This window comes from Bicyclus anynana, chromosome 21 (genome assembly GCF_947172395.1).
Source record: "Bicyclus anynana chromosome 21, ilBicAnyn1.1, whole genome shotgun sequence".
Taxonomy (NCBI): Eukaryota; Metazoa; Arthropoda; class Insecta; order Lepidoptera; family Nymphalidae; genus Bicyclus; species Bicyclus anynana.
This window is the reverse complement of record NC_069103.1, coordinates 13,405,680-13,421,555: the sequence shown is the minus strand read 5'-3', so window position 1 is coordinate 13,421,555 and position 15,876 is coordinate 13,405,680. Positions and strand designations below refer to the sequence as shown.

The 15,876-nt window shown below is 36.5% G+C and overlaps 2 protein-coding genes across 5 annotated transcripts in view; one reads left to right on the top strand and one right to left on the bottom strand.

Moving 5' to 3' along the window:
* LOC112054591 (homeobox protein homothorax) overlaps positions 1-15,876 on the bottom strand; it is a 430,497-nt gene that overhangs the window by 233,261 nt on the left and 181,360 nt on the right. The window lies entirely within an intron of this gene.
* Positions 484-3,361, top strand: LOC112049545 (uncharacterized). Its single transcript, XM_052888252.1, has 2 exons — positions 484-849; positions 1,224-3,361. Exon 2 carries the CDS (start codon positions 1,872-1,874, stop codon positions 3,231-3,233), a length of 1,362 nt encoding a protein of 453 aa, XP_052744212.1. The 5' UTR covers positions 484-849; positions 1,224-1,871; the 3' UTR covers positions 3,234-3,361.

Here is a 15,876-nt window from a genome sequence, read left to right as displayed (position 1 = left end):
TTGCAGTAATTTTGATTTAAACACAAAATTATTTAACTGACTTTCATAAAAATGAAATGGGACCAATCTTTCAAATAAAAAAAGAATTTTAAGAATTGATTAATAAATGACAAAGCTATGAAGAACAAACATAAGAGTGGAATTGAGAACCTCTTCCTTTTTGTATAATTTATTCTAACACCATAATCTCAAGGCAGCCTTGATATCTAAGTATGTGAAAATAACAGCACAAAATATATACCATAAATATAATAAACTCCATCCGTATATACCGGTAATGCACTGTTTACACACGTAATTGGCTATTGAGCAAAATTATTGGACATTTATCGCGTATGAATTACAACTATTTTCGCGGTGAGTTTGTTTTTCTTTTACGGTTTAGCGCCAGATGATCGGCGCTTCTGACTGATGGTAACTCTTCAAGAGAATTATCACATAATATCCGTGGCGTGCATAAGGTCGGTCAGGGTATGCACTGTAACGCGTCGAACATATTTTTTAAATTAAAAATAAAACTTATTTCTAAAATATATAGACTAGTTAAAAAGTAAATCTAAAAATTATTTATCTATATTTAATTTTGTTATTAAATTAGGTCACACCTTTATGTGTTACGGAACACTTCTAACGTGTCAAATGTCAATGTCGCGTGGACATTGACAATCGCGAAGTCCACAGACTTTGGCAATGACGTTTGAAAATGAACGAGCACTTTTTGAACGGTCTTGGAAAGAGCTACCGTGTTCTAAGAAATAATAATCTTTACCTATTTTATTCCTGTTTTCACAATTCCGAATTTTTCATAATTCCGAATTTAATTGTGTTCTTTAGAAGTTCCCATACTGGGTAAGTTGTGCAAGTTTATTTAGTCATATAAAATGTTCTTATTACTTAACTTTAATAGTATGTGCTGTTTGTTCCTGTTGTATATAGTTTTAGCTTAATACCTCCATTGTTGTAAATACTTCTTTTCTGTTTTTGTTTGTAATTATAATTTGCAATGAAAATGCAATTTATTTAAAAATGTAAAAATGCTTAGAGTTAGTTAAATAATAGTCAGTTTGTTTTTTCTTATATTGTACGACTGCCACATCCTAGAAGCATGTAGATTGTAGAATGTCATTAGTAGGTACCCCTCTTGCTTGCTAAATAACGTGGCAGTCCGCGAGATTACTATAGTATAATCGTTTATAAAATGCATATCAAATGGTGCATTCCAGGAACTTCCTTGAGACTTGGATCGACGTGGGGATCCCCTTTGGAATCAAAAAGCCCTGCAGGCGCTAACCACGCGGATTGAAGAAGCAAGGAGAGTGTGGTACCGAAATAGCAGCGGACCTTAAGCCGGCCACACACACCCCGACCCTCTTATCAATTCTTTTTTTTTAATAAACTTTTCTTTTAAAATTATGCCGTATTTTTATTTGTTTTACAAATAAAAATAACGTGACTTATGGCGCCCAACTCGTGTTTTTCCCTCGAGGTCTAAGGTCGGCTGCATACTTCTCTTGCTTTCTGGTGATGGTGTATGTCTTAGTTTAGTTTTAATTACATATATTATATCTTTTATTATACTTGTTTAGTCAATTATAATTTTATTATGAATGTGTAATAAGTACCTACGTACCTACTAATAATAATATTTTTTTTTCTATTATTACAATTATAGTGGTTAAGAACATATTAAAAAAAGTCTACTATTAGTAAAAAAAAAAAAAAAAATTGTAGGGTACTTGTTATACATAGTTTAAGCTTTGTGTTTTTTTGTTGCAATTTTTTTTTCTTTTCTCGTTTTCTTTTGTTGCTCTTACCGATATTTTGTTTCTGTTTACTAAATTATTAGTTGAATTTGCACAACATACCTAGAAATGTCTTATCCAATTAAATTCCTTTTACTCCAAAAATCTGAATTAATATACGAAGTAATTATCAGAGGTGAGTCACCCGCTGATAATGTGTCAGAGCTTCGCCGGCAAGTTACTAAGCTAACACAAAAATACCCTTCAGAAGAAATTCTGGAATCTTGTCTTGATTTTGCCGAAGATCATGCGGGTATAACTGAAACGTTGACAAAAATTAAATGTAATATCGATACGTTAAAAACTGATTTACAAAAGCCACTCATTGATAGAACCGCAAACTTACTCAACCATATTTATCATAGATTGCAGAGAGTAGTTACTTCTAAGAAGAGTGACAATACTGCTGCTCTTGCGGATTCTAGAGATTTTTATGAAACATTATGCGTACAGTTACAAAAAATAGTAAAAACAGAAGCACGTTCTCGCGCGGAATCTACCTCGAATCCTGATTATGAACAAACTTCCCTAGATAATTTAACTAAGCTTTCTATTACTTGTGAACGCAGTTTATCCCCAGATTTGGCAAAGATCAAATTTGATGGTAAATCATGTGTTCGTTCATTTATTGAGCGTGTGGAGGAGTTCCGTGTATCTAAAGATGTTACCGACAAGAAGATGCTTTCTTATGCATGTGATCTATTTATAGGAGACGCTCTCCACTGGTATCGAAGCATTAAAAGAGATGTTGATACATGGAAAGATCTCTTAACGACACTCAAAGAAGACTTTGATCTCGTCGATTACGATTATAGGATGTTATCAGAAATTCGCAGTAGGACACAAGGTGCTACAGAAAATATAATAACTTACTTTGCTATTATGAAAGGCATGTTTTCGCGTCTTAATAAAGATTTACCTGAAGAAGAGAAACTGGAAATTCTAATTCATAATATTAGGCCTTGTTACGCAAGTGTATTGTTCACATGCTCAGATATTAAAAGCATTGATGAGCTACGTTCAATTTGTCGCAATTACGAACGTATTAAAATACGTTGTGATAACTTTAAAGAACCTCCTACCTCCAACTCAAACTCTGTAGCACCCGAATTCGCTTATCGCCATGTAAAGGAATCTAATAAAATTCAATATACTCAAAGATATTACAATACTTCAAATTTTAAACCAAATAGCTACAATAGTAATACCTCTAATTTACCAAATAAAGAACTTATAAATAAAACTTATGCAATTAATGAGACGCTTACTAAAAGTTCAACTAAGTATTGTCACCGATGTCGTGATAATACTCATACTATGAGTGAATGTCAGGCTGAACGCACTATATTTTGCTTTAAGTGTGGGCTAAAAGACTATCGTACTCCTGATTGTCCAAAATGTACTCCTAAAGAAACCGAAACAAAAAACTAATTATTGAAAATTGTAGCATAGCCAAAAGTAGTCCAAAGTTTGACCGCTCAGATTGGACTAGTTGGCTTATAACAATAAAAAATTTTTTTACATCTTACAATATCGCTTCAATTTTCAATAAAGTCCCGAGCGGAGATCCTAGACCTTACTTAAAAGTAAATATAAATAATATAGAAGGCTTGGATATTTACGGTCTTTTAGATTCTGGCTCAGCCGTTAGTATATTAGGAAACAACTCTCATAGGCATTTGCTAAACTACAATCTTACATTACATTTAGACTCTAGGATAAATGTTACCACCGCTGGAGGACAACAAATTAGTTCACTAGGTTACATTTTATTACCTTTAGTTTTCGGAGGTCAATTGAAGGTTATAAAAGCACATGTTATTCCTGAAATTGATACTTTTTTGATACTTGGCATTGATTTTTGGAAGGAGTTTCAGATCTTCCCTAAACACTTGGCATCTATTAATTATTTTTCTGAATTTGAGGCACAAGTGAATAAGATTAATATCTCTGCGAAGCCTCAAAATTTTATCAATGGCTATGAAAACCTCGACGATAGTGAAAAGAATATATCGAAAACGTTAATAGATAAATTCACAGAGATCTCTTTTGAAGTTAAAGGACTAGGTAAGACTTCCGCAATTACACATAAAATTAATACGGGTAGTGTAGAACCTATCAGGCAGCGTAGTTATCGGTTGTCTATAGAGAAACAACGCATAATTGCAGAATTGGTAGATGAGATGCTCGGTCTAGATGTCATAGAACCAACTGAAAGCCCTTGGTCGTCTCCAATACTAATAGTCAATAAAAAAGACGGTAGGCCTCGATTTTGTTTGGACAGTCGGAAATTAAACTCTGTAACTAGAAAGGATGCTTACAGCTTGCCATATGTGTCAGAAATTTTAGACAATTTAAGAGATGCGAAATATCTTTCTAGTGTCGACCTGTCCAAAGCCTTTTGGCAAATACCACTTCACGAACCTGATAGAGATAAAACGGCGTTCTATGTTCCTGGACGTGGTACCTTTAGATTCAAAGTGACACCTTTTGGACTAACTAATGCACCGGCTACACAACAAAGACTAGTGGATAAGTTGTTTGGACCGGAATTCGAATTAAAGGTATTTGCCTACCTCGATGATATTATAATAGTAAGCAAAACATTTGATGAACATGTATCTCTTCTTCAACGTGTACTTGACAAATTGAAAAATGCTAATTTAACTATAAACCTAGAAAAGAGCCAGTTTTTTAGAGATCAATTAAGTTACTTAGGCTACATAGTAGACGCTGCTGGACTTCGCACGGATCCAACCAAAGTTGATGCTATTCTGAACTATCCAACTCCTACTACTAAAAAGGAGGTTAAGCGCTTCTTGGGCACTGCATCATGGTATAGAAGGTTCATACCTAACTTCAGCACAATCGCTGGCCCGCTTAATAAGCTTACTTCAACAAGAAAGAATTCTCCGCCATTCCAATGGACGGCTGAATCTGATAAGGCCTTCTTGGCTTTAAAATCAATGTTAGTTCGGGCTCCTGTTTTGGCTTGTCCTAATTTTGATTACCCTTTCGATATTCACACTGACGCTAGCAGCTATGGAATAGGTGGAATGTTATCTCAGACAATTAATAATGAAGAACATCCAATAGCTTATATGAGCAGAACGTTAACAGGTCCTGAAAAAAACTACAGTGTGACAGAAAGAGAAGCTCTTGCTGTATTAACTGCTTTAGAGCACTGGCGCTGCTATATTGAGAACGGGTTGACATGTAATGTTTTTACGGACCACGCTGCCTTAAAATGGTTTCTTTCCCTTTCAAACCCAACAGGACGCTTAGCTAGATGGGGAGTCCGACTTTCATCTTTTAATTTCGCAATAAAACATCGTCGCGGTAAAGATCATATAATCCCTGATGCTTTATCTAGAACAGTCCCAGTAGCTAATATTACTTTGACTGACTTTAGTAATACTGATGACGCTTGGTATTTAAAAATTTACAACGGATGCCTTGAACTTCCATCTAATTTTCCTAATTATACTATAAAAAATAAAAACCTTTACCGTTACATGAAATCCAACAATCCATTACACTCAGAATTCGAATGGAAACTCGTTATTCCAAAGGAATCCCGATTACAAATTTTGAAAGAAAACCATTCCGAACCAATCTCGGGACATTTTGGAATATTCAAAACCTATAAACGACTAAGTCTAAATTACTATTGGCCCAACATGCATAAGGATGTAGTGAACTTTGTTTCATCTTGTGATTCATGTTTATCCCATAAAATACCCACTCATAATACATTAGGAAAAATGGGCAGGCCAAAAGAATGCTTTCGCCCATTTCAAATGCTTTCAATTGACCTGGCCGGCCCTTTACCCAATACTCGAAAACAAAACTGTTACATTTTCGTTGTGACATGCTGCTTCTCTAAGTATTGCTTAATATTTCCGTTACGAAGAGCCACGTCCGATTTAATAACTAAACACTTGGAAAATGATGTATTTTTGGTACACGGAGTTCCACAGACTATCGTGATGGACAATGGTAGTCAGTTTATAAGCAAAGAGCTTGATAAACTGCTTAAAACATACAACATCCCAAACATCCACTTTACGCCTAAATATACTCCACAAATAAATACCGTAGAACGTTATAACAAAACTATTGTTACGGCATTATCATCATTCGTGGAAGATGATCATAGGTCGTGGGATGTTAATATTCCGAAGATACAGTTTGCAATTAACAATTCTATAAATGAAACTACCGGCTTCACACCATCCTTTCTAGTTCACGGAAGAGAGCTTGTTACGTCAGGGTCTCATTATATCGACAACGATACCTCAAACGAATTTGTATTTCTTCCGCGTGACTTGTATGCAGAAAATTTAGGTCATTTGGCTGTCATTTTTGATAAAGTGCAAACCGCTCTTTGGCGAAGCCACGTAAAAAACACTGAAAGATACAACTTAAGACGTAAACATATCGAGTTTAACGTCGGTGATTACGTATGGAAAAAATGTTATTTCTTAAGTGACAAAGAAGCTTATTTCAGCAAGAAACTGGCACCCAAATATCAAAAATGCAAGGTATTAGAAAAGCGATCTCCTTTAGTCTATGTACTTGAAGATCTCTCGGGTCGTAACATAGGTGCATGGCATATTAAGGATTTAAAGTTAGTGAATAAGTATAATTAGATGTATTTTAGTTTTATTTTTATTTAGTTTTATTTTATGCAGGGTAGGTAAAGAATTTCACTTAGGCAAAATTCTACTTAGGAAGGGCGGTACTGTAACGCGTCGAACATATTTTTTAAATTAAAAATAAAACTTATTTCTAAAATATATAGACTAGTTAAAAAGTAAATCTAAAAATTATTTATCTATATTTAATTTTGTTATTAAATTAGGTCACACCTTTATGTGTTACGGAACACTTCTAACGTGTCAAATGTCAATGTCGCGTGGACATTGACAATCGCGAAGTCCACAGACTTTGGCAATGACGTTTGAAAATGAACGAGCACTTTTTGAACGGTCTTGGAAAGAGCTACCGTGTTCTAAGAAATAATAATCTTTACCTATTTTATTCCTGTTTTCACAATTCCGAATTTTTCATAATTCCGAATTTAATTGTGTTCTTTAGAAGTTCCCATACTGGGTAAGTTGTGCAAGTTTATTTAGTCATATAAAATGTTCTTATTACTTAACTTTAATAGTATGTGCTGTTTGTTCCTGTTGTATATAGTTTTAGCTTAATACCTCCATTGTTGTAAATACTTCTTTTCTGTTTTTGTTTGTAATTATAATTTGCAATGAAAATGCAATTTATTTAAAAATGTAAAAATGCTTAGAGTTAGTTAAATAATAGTCAGTTTGTTTTTTCTTATATTGTACGACTGCCACATCCTAGAAGCATGTAGATTGTAGAATGTCATTAGTAGGTACCCCTCTTGCTTGCTAAATAACGTGGCAGTCCGCGAGATTACTATAGTATAATCGTTTATAAAATGCATATCAAATGGTGCATTCCAGGAACTTCCTTGAGACTTGGATCGACGTGGGGATCCCCTTTGGAATCAAAAAGCCCTGCAGGCGCTAACCACGCGGATTGAAGAAGCAAGGAGAGTGTGGTACCGAAATAGCAGCGGACCTTAAGCCGGCCACACACACCCCGACCCTCTTATCAATTCTTTTTTTTTAATAAACTTTTCTTTTAAAATTATGCCGTATTTTTATTTGTTTTACAAATAAAAATAACGTGACAGCACTAGCAAGAAAAATTTACCAAACTAGGTAAATCAGCATTTAATAAGTATAAAGAAAAACATCTCCTAGGGTATACAGAACTTTACTGCATGTATGAAGTGCACGCTACTTCATACTATCTAAACATTTATAACTCAAAGGTGACTGACTGACTGACTGACTGACTGACATAGTGATCTATCAACGCACAGTCCAAACCTGAAATTTGGAATGAAAATAGATTTTACTCTGGATTAACATAACGGCTAATTTTCATCCCAGAAATCTCCATGGTTCCCGCGGGATTTGTGAAAACCTGGACTTCACGCGGACGACGTCGCGGGTGCCCGCTAGTTACTATACTATAAAGGTAAAAGTTTGTCTGTAAGTATGTTTGATCCTGTACGCTGCGGCTACTGAAGCGATTTGGCTGAAATTTGAAATAGAAATAGATTTTACTCTGGATTAACACATAGACTACTCAATTTCAGTCCGGAAAATCCATAGTTTCCGCGGGATTTGTGAAAACTGAATCTTACTGTAATAGAGATACTAATATATAAACTATAGTACGTTTATGATAATGATAATAAAAACCACCGTGCGAAAAGAACCAAAAAGTTCTCGGACCAAACACTTAAACTCATGGAAGAGAGGCAAGAAATGAGATTGCAGTCTTCAGCAGATGCGTCAAAATACCGACAAATCAGTAGACAGATCTCTAAGTCGCAAACCAGCGACTTGCGAAATTTCAATACCGAGCGTATTAAAAATGCGATTGAAAATAATCGAGGCTCGAAAGTTTTCGCCAGAGATCTGTCTATTGGACAGAGGCAGCTGACGCGTTTGAAGACCGAACACGGTAATCTAATTTCTTCCAAGCCCGAGTTATTAAGTGAGGTCGAGAAGTTCTATGGACAGCTATACACGACTACTCAGCAGCCTGTTGCCAATTTGGCTAAAGACCCCAGAGCCAAGTTGACCCGACACTATACCGAAGATATCCCGGACGTCAGCCTATACGAGATTAGTGTGGCTCTCAAACACCTGAAGAACAATAAGGCGCCAGGTGAGGACGGAATCACAGCAGAACTCCTGAAAGCGGGTGGAAAACCGATACTTAAAGTCCTTCAGCGATTGTTCAATTCCGTCATTCACGAGGGCACGACGCCTGAGGCGTGGCACAGGAGCGTGGTGGTTCTGTTCTTCAAAAAAGGTGACAACACTTTGCTGAAGAATTACAGACCCATCTCGCTGCTAAGCCATGTTTACAAATTGTTCTCGAGAGTCATTACGAATCGTCTCGCTAATAGGTTTGACGACTTCCAGCCTCCCGAACAAGCCGGTTTCCGAAAAGGCTTTAGTACCATAGACCACATCCATACGCTGCGGCAGGTTATACAGAAGACTCACGAGTATAACCAGCCACTTTGCTTAGCGTTTGTGGACTATGAGAAAGCCTTCGATTCGGTGGAAACCTGGGCTGTGCTAAGGTCATTGCAGAGATGCCGAATTGATTACAGGTATATCCAAGCGTTGAAGTGCTTGTACGAAAACGCCACTATGTCAGTCCGTATTCAGGATCAGACTACGAGGCCAATCCAGTTGCAGCGAGGAGTGCGTCAGGGAGATGTGATCTCTCCGAAGCTATTTACCGCCGCACTGGAAGACGTCTTTAAGCTTCTGGACTGGAGCGGACTTGGCATCAACATCAATGGCGAGTACATCACTCAACTGCGGTTCGCGGATGATGTAGTCATCATGGCACAAACTCTGGATGACCTTAGTACCATTCTCAATGACCTCAGCAGCGTTTCTCAACAGGTGGGCCTGCAAATGAACATGGACAAAACAAAAATAATGTGTAATGCTCATGTATCGCTCCACCCAGTTATAGTTGAGAACGCTGCACTCGAAATTGTAGACGAATACATATACCTAGGACATATGATCCAGTTAGGTAGGTCCAATTTCGAGAAAGAGGTGAACCGTCGAATCCAACTCGGCTGGGCTGCATTCGGGAAGCTTCGCGACATCTTTTCGTCCGAAATTCCTCAGTGCCTGAAGACAAAAGTCTTCGAACAGTGCGTGTTGCCAGTGATGACCTATGGTTCCGAGACTTGGTCGCTAACTATGGGCCTCATAAGAAGGCTTAGAGTCACACAGCGGGCGATGGAACGAGCTATGTTAGGAGTATCTCTGCGTGATCGAATCAGAAATGAGGAGATCCGCAGAAGAACCAAAGTCACCGACATAGCTCAACGAGTTGCGAAGCTGAAGTGGCAATGGGCGGGGCACATAGTTCGAAGAGCCGATGGACGTTGGGGTCCCAAAGTGCTGGAATGGCGACCCCGCACTAGTAAGCGCAGTGTTGGCCGACCCCCCACCAGGTGGACTGACGACATCAAGCGAGTCGCAGGGATTCGCTGGATGCAGGCGGCTCAGTATCGTGATGTTTGGAAGTCCCTACAAAAGGCCTATGTCCTGCAGTGGACGTCCATCGGCTGATATGATGATGATGATGATGAATGATAATAAACATCTATACCTACTTAGATTATATGATGTGTGTTTGCATTGAATAGGCTCTGAAACTACTAAACCGATTTGAAAAATTCTTTCACTGTTGGGAAGCTACACTATCCCCGTATGCTATAGGCTATATTTTATCCCCATCTACGGGAACAGGAACCACTCGGGTGAAACCGCGCGGCGTGAGCTAGTGAATAGTGACAATAATTTTTACGTTAGGCACCGACCTCGATCTCAATACCTTTACCCAAATCGAAGGAGCTGTTTATCTGTAAGCAAACCTAGTATGGTCTGATCTCCGCAACATCCGGCCTTATCTAATCTACGGTCAGTGTTTGTGGAGTGAGAGATAATACCTACCAAGATACGCGCCACCTTCACTCTCGAAAAGTTAAAAAAAAGGGTAAAATAGTTTGATACGAAAATTAACTTTATTACTGATACTAAAAAGGCTAGATTTGTGTGCGGTTGTTAGGTGTTTTCTTATTTTAGCGCACAGATTAAATGAAAATCATAGAAAGTCAAATCCACTCGAAAATCACTTTGAAACAGACCCGCAAACTTGGTTTTTCTGCTATTTAAAATAATGGGAAGTCATTTAAAAATAAAGATACTTTATAATCACACAAATTATATTAATTTTTTGGAAGTTTGCGTTTAATCATTATACTTATATGTACTTGGTGAAAATAAATAATTAAGTTTAATTGTCTGTTAAAGTAAACTAGTAAGAAAATATTTCTTCAGTCCTTTTTGAAGATACTCGGACTACAGTCGAGTGTTCTCCATGTGTTGTTCCATAAAGTATAGATGACACTGTAAATGGTAACCATATCTACTCGTAATTACTACAGCACTATACAAAGTTCGTTGCATGTGCACTTTATATGAGCATTTTTATTTCAAAGCGCTCCGTCTACGTTGTGCCCATAGTCTGTGTGAGTAAGTAAATCTTGCATGGTAACATCTCAAAATATTGGTTATAGATAATACAGGCGCCACGTCTCAAATATAGTCGTAATAGAGGAAAACAAACATCTGGCAATTTTTGAAGGACGTATGACGTGTAGGTAGGAGCAAAAATACGTGAAATATTCCATTGATAACACAAGTCTGACCTTTAATTAGTCATAATCTTTTCCTTAAATATGAAAAACGTAATAAAGTATAAAAAGTCTTCTCTTTAGAATTAAACTAGACGTATTTACTGTGATGTTACCATGTGCATACTTTAATTTGGGCCATGAGTTCTCATATTATTATGCGGGGTAAATATTTGAAAAATACGTTTTGTTCGGCTTAGGACGGTTGAAGGTCTACAGTTGAAACCAGGTATCTTACAAAGTCGCCACAGTACAAATTTTATAATAATGGCTACCATACTTATCTACAGTAGGAGCAAAAGCTGACAAACTGTCAGCCTAATGAGGTAAGTGTGACTATCGCAAGCAATTCTCCAAAAAAACTAGTACACCCCTACAGGGTAATTAAAACAGTCAGTATATATTTTTAAACACGTCATCCGATGACATATAGTGATGTGACACCCATGACTCAGACGATTGTTGACATCTCAAGTGTCGACACCACAGATTACTGCAGTCACGTGTTTGTTTAACGCCATCGACTTTTTGAGTGGTCTCGAAACCATCGACTCGAGGAGCCGAGAACAGGAGACCTCTTACACCCTTGTAGGCAAATAGTGATGTATTTGTTTTGTCGACAGATTAGTCGAGTTATCGTATCCGGACCGAATTTAAACATTATAAAAAAAGGAGAAATGTCAAGTATGTAATACCTATTCAAATAAACAAATACTCCTTGTTGGTGTTTCTCACGAATGAGTTTCGGTAGCGAAACGGATTAAGGCATCGCTAGCCGGTTGCGTTATATCAAAATTATGTTTAAATTCCGCAGTTCGAATAAATTCAAATTCAATTTAAATTCATTTACTCCAATTAGGCTTAATTTACAAACACTTTTCAAACTTTATATTTACTTGTATTAATATTAAGTAGGTAATTGGAATAGTTTTCTAAATGGAATCAAAGAATCATTGGGAGTCGCTTCGTCGCAAATACGATTAATATTGTAAGAATAATAATTGGTTGATCACCATAAAACAATTTGAATTTTACTAAACTTTTATTAGATACTAGCTGACGCCGCGGGGTTCACCGGCGTGGTTCCGGTTTTCGTAGGAATACGGAGATAATATATAGCCTATAGCCTTCCTCGACAAATGGGCTATCTGACACTAAAAAAATTCTTTAAATCGGACCAGTAGTTCCCGAGATTAGCGCGTTCAAACAAAAAAACTCTTCAGCTTTATAGTATTAGTATAGATTTAATAGCTGTCATGGACTTACACACTGAATATGCAAATGTATGCCAGTTAAGTTTACCTCAGGTTTAAACACTTTTGCCTGTTTTAGTGGCATAATATAATCTACGTTTGAACGTTAACGTGGAAAGCGTAGCCTTAAAATAATCAAGAAATAAATAAATTAGAATCAAACAAGCGTTGACATGTCATTAATAATGACATGAGAGCGCGTCAAACGGATTTTTAAAAATGTTTCCAGCAAGAAAGAAATATAAAGAATTTACATCTCCGGCGAACATTGTACGAAAAGTTACAGTGGAAGAGAACATTAATTAAAGCTTATGACGTTTCACACGACATTCATTAGTTCTTACTTTTAGCTAGGGTTGTCAACTTAGAACTAGAGAAACTTCATCATAATCTGCCTTTTTAAAAAAGCCCACAGAGACCCATTATACAGAAGAATGAAATTTCGAAAAATCTGCCACGCTGTTTTAATGCGAGCTCAGGGTATTTGAGTTTGTTACGATTTGTAAAAGATTTTAATAATAATTACCGGGAATGGCGGCTCAGCTAGCTATAGTCTGAAGCACGTATCTAGAAGACACATAAACCAACTTCCCCATAGATAGATATTTTTGTTAGAAAAAAACAACCCAATATTTAAAAAAAATTGAAGGAAGTTAAACATCTTTAGTAAACGATATTGTGGAATATTATTGGAACGCAAATGAATAAACTTCTACTTGAGCTTTTTTACTGTGTCTGTTCGGTTATAATTGGAACTGCCTCTCGACTTGGAAGTCAGCTGTAAACTTAACTTAGATTAAGTTAAGTTTACAGCTGACCCGCGAACACCCCATGGAAATCTGTCCATTGGAAATATAAACATACGCTCGCAAAACATTACGCTCGTTCGACAGTTACGTAAAAAATATCTTAGTTTTTAACAATAAAGATCGGGTGACAACCCTAGCACAGACCGTACAATTAGCCGAACATCTATTTCCAATACACGAAAGTTTTTCTTACGGGGACGATGCCAAAATCTGTGTCCCACGTTACGGCCCGACTCTTAATTAATTTCAAGTGACGCGCACGTACCTACCCGCAGTGAAAGTTGAAATAGAATCCTATGAAGGCGCTGTCAAAGTGACATTTGATGAGAAGTGGCGACGCGACTCTGTAGTGGGATAATTAAAAAAAATAGAGATGATAGATACATTTTATAGTTGCCACTATCTGAGTAGGTACTATGAAGAAACTTTACTATACTCCGCGCCACGAAACAAGTCCCGTAGACGCGGCGCTAATGTCTTAATGGCGCTTATTGTCATTTGTGTTAGGCGCTGTCAATGTTCAGGTTTTAGCCGTGGAACTTCACGGAGTCTACTACCAATATTATTGCCTCTTTGATTCAGTTAAGCCTAGGTGGATTCGGATCGTGAGGTCTTGAGTTCGAATCCAAAAACCTTACGAACCTCCCTTATACTTTACTTTAAAAAAAAAAAAATAATTTGTTACACTTCGTTTTTGCATATGTCAAATTACACAATAGGTACATAGGTCGCATAAATATGTCAATTTACATGATCTCATAAATTACAAGTCAGTATTATTAAAAATAATCCTGAGGGTGTTGTTAGAGGAGTTAACATTTAGGTACTTTTTGTAGGCTTCTATTTAGAAGTCTTTTCGTCATAGTCTGTCATCAGGATTCGAACCCAGGCCTCAGAAACCGGAATCGACGCAAAGAACTAGAAAACATAATATAAAATTTTCGCTAAACTGTCTGTGCATTAGTATTCCACAGCCGCGTCTAAATATTCAAATAGAATTGTGTTCCGACAACGGAATACGAAACTAATCGAGTCGGAATTGATTTTACAAGGTGTCATATGTGGTACATCGACTCTATGGGGAACTATAGTGATAAAAACTGTCTGTCGGTCTATAGACATTCTCTTTTTCATGGACTGCTCAACCTTAATACTCTATCTATATCTCATTTGATGTAAAAGAACAATAGAGTCAACCTCTTCGTTGTAAAGTAAGATATCTCGAATGAAAATGAGAATAGAATATTGTCGACAATATTTTATTCTTCAAAAAAATAGATCACGTTGGGTGTCGCAAAAATCTAAAACAAATTGAATAAGTTTCTTTTGTGTGGCTTAATATTTTAAAGAAAAATATCAATATTGTTGGCTTTTTTACTTTAATTAAATAAAATTAGTAGTCAATATTCAGAAGACATGATAGCCCAGTGGATATGACCTCTGCCTCCGATTCCAGATTTTTAAAATGCACACAAATTTTCAGTTGTGTGCATTTTAAGAAATTAAATATCACGTGTCTCAAACGGTGTAGGAAAAACATCGTTAGGAAACCTGCATACTAGAGAATTTTCTTAATTCTCTGCGTGTGTAAAGTCTGCCATTCCGCATTGGGCCAGCGTGGTGGTGGTCCAACCCCCACTCATTCTGAGAGAAAAATCGAGCTCAGCAGTGAGCCGAGTATGGGTTGATAACGACATTTACAAGACATAGTCAGGATTTAACTAGTCAAAAACTGTGACGTTAGCAGTTAGCACATTGTGTGTTTTTTAAAACGATTGCGTTTAACAACTGCATGATGAATATTGATGGAGATTTTTACGACCTCTTGTTTTATTTATCATATCTAAACTGGACGCCGTGCGGTGTTGTTTACTGCAGTTAAATGTTTTAGTTAAAGAGGTCTTTTTGATGGGGCTCGTTTTCTGTTCAGATGCCATAACTGTATTTCAGGGTAAAGTGTTTGGTTGGCGGTGACATATCTGGCATATGACTTGACACTTGTGCCTTAGGTAAACGTGCATCCATTCGTTCCATCAACTGATACTATAAACCATAATTTTTGTAATGAAACTCATCGGGTTTTATAGAACCCGCAAATTGATACATAAATATAAAGTGCATATTATCATCACCGGCGAAGCCTTAAATTTTTACGATAAGTACAATCTAAAATAATTATTATTTGATTTTTACTAGAAATTGATCATTTTACTAGTAGAATGACATTTCAGTGACAGTTTCACTTGTCATTTTATTGACTGGAAAGCCTATAATCGTACTATTCTAAAGTTACCTATCATTAATTATGCTTAGATTATAAATAATACAGTTTTATTGATGTATGAAAAACTTATATACCATTTTAATTCTCAAAATTTGGGTAACAATTGTTGGCATTCCAACCAATTTGATTGTCAGGTCGTTACTCTGTTTAATACTTTACTCAGACTTTGCTGTGAGTCAGAATTTTTTATTTAAATGATTAAAGTTGAATGCCATTGAAAATCTGATATTGCAAACATAAATTATTATGTTAGCTGATTTTTACCCGACCTTAAAAACGGAGATTCTGTATTAGATCCGTTTGTACATTTGTAAGTCAAGAATTTTCTCAATAACTTTTCTTAAGGCCCTACATCAGCCTTAAGAAAAGTTATTTAGTATAGTATTAAAAT

What these genes read in the sequence shown, in the direction of transcription:
- LOC112049545 (XM_052888252.1), top strand. Translation starts at nt 1,872, where the DNA reads ATGTCTTATCCAATTAAATTCCTTTTACTCCAAAAATCTGAATTAATA.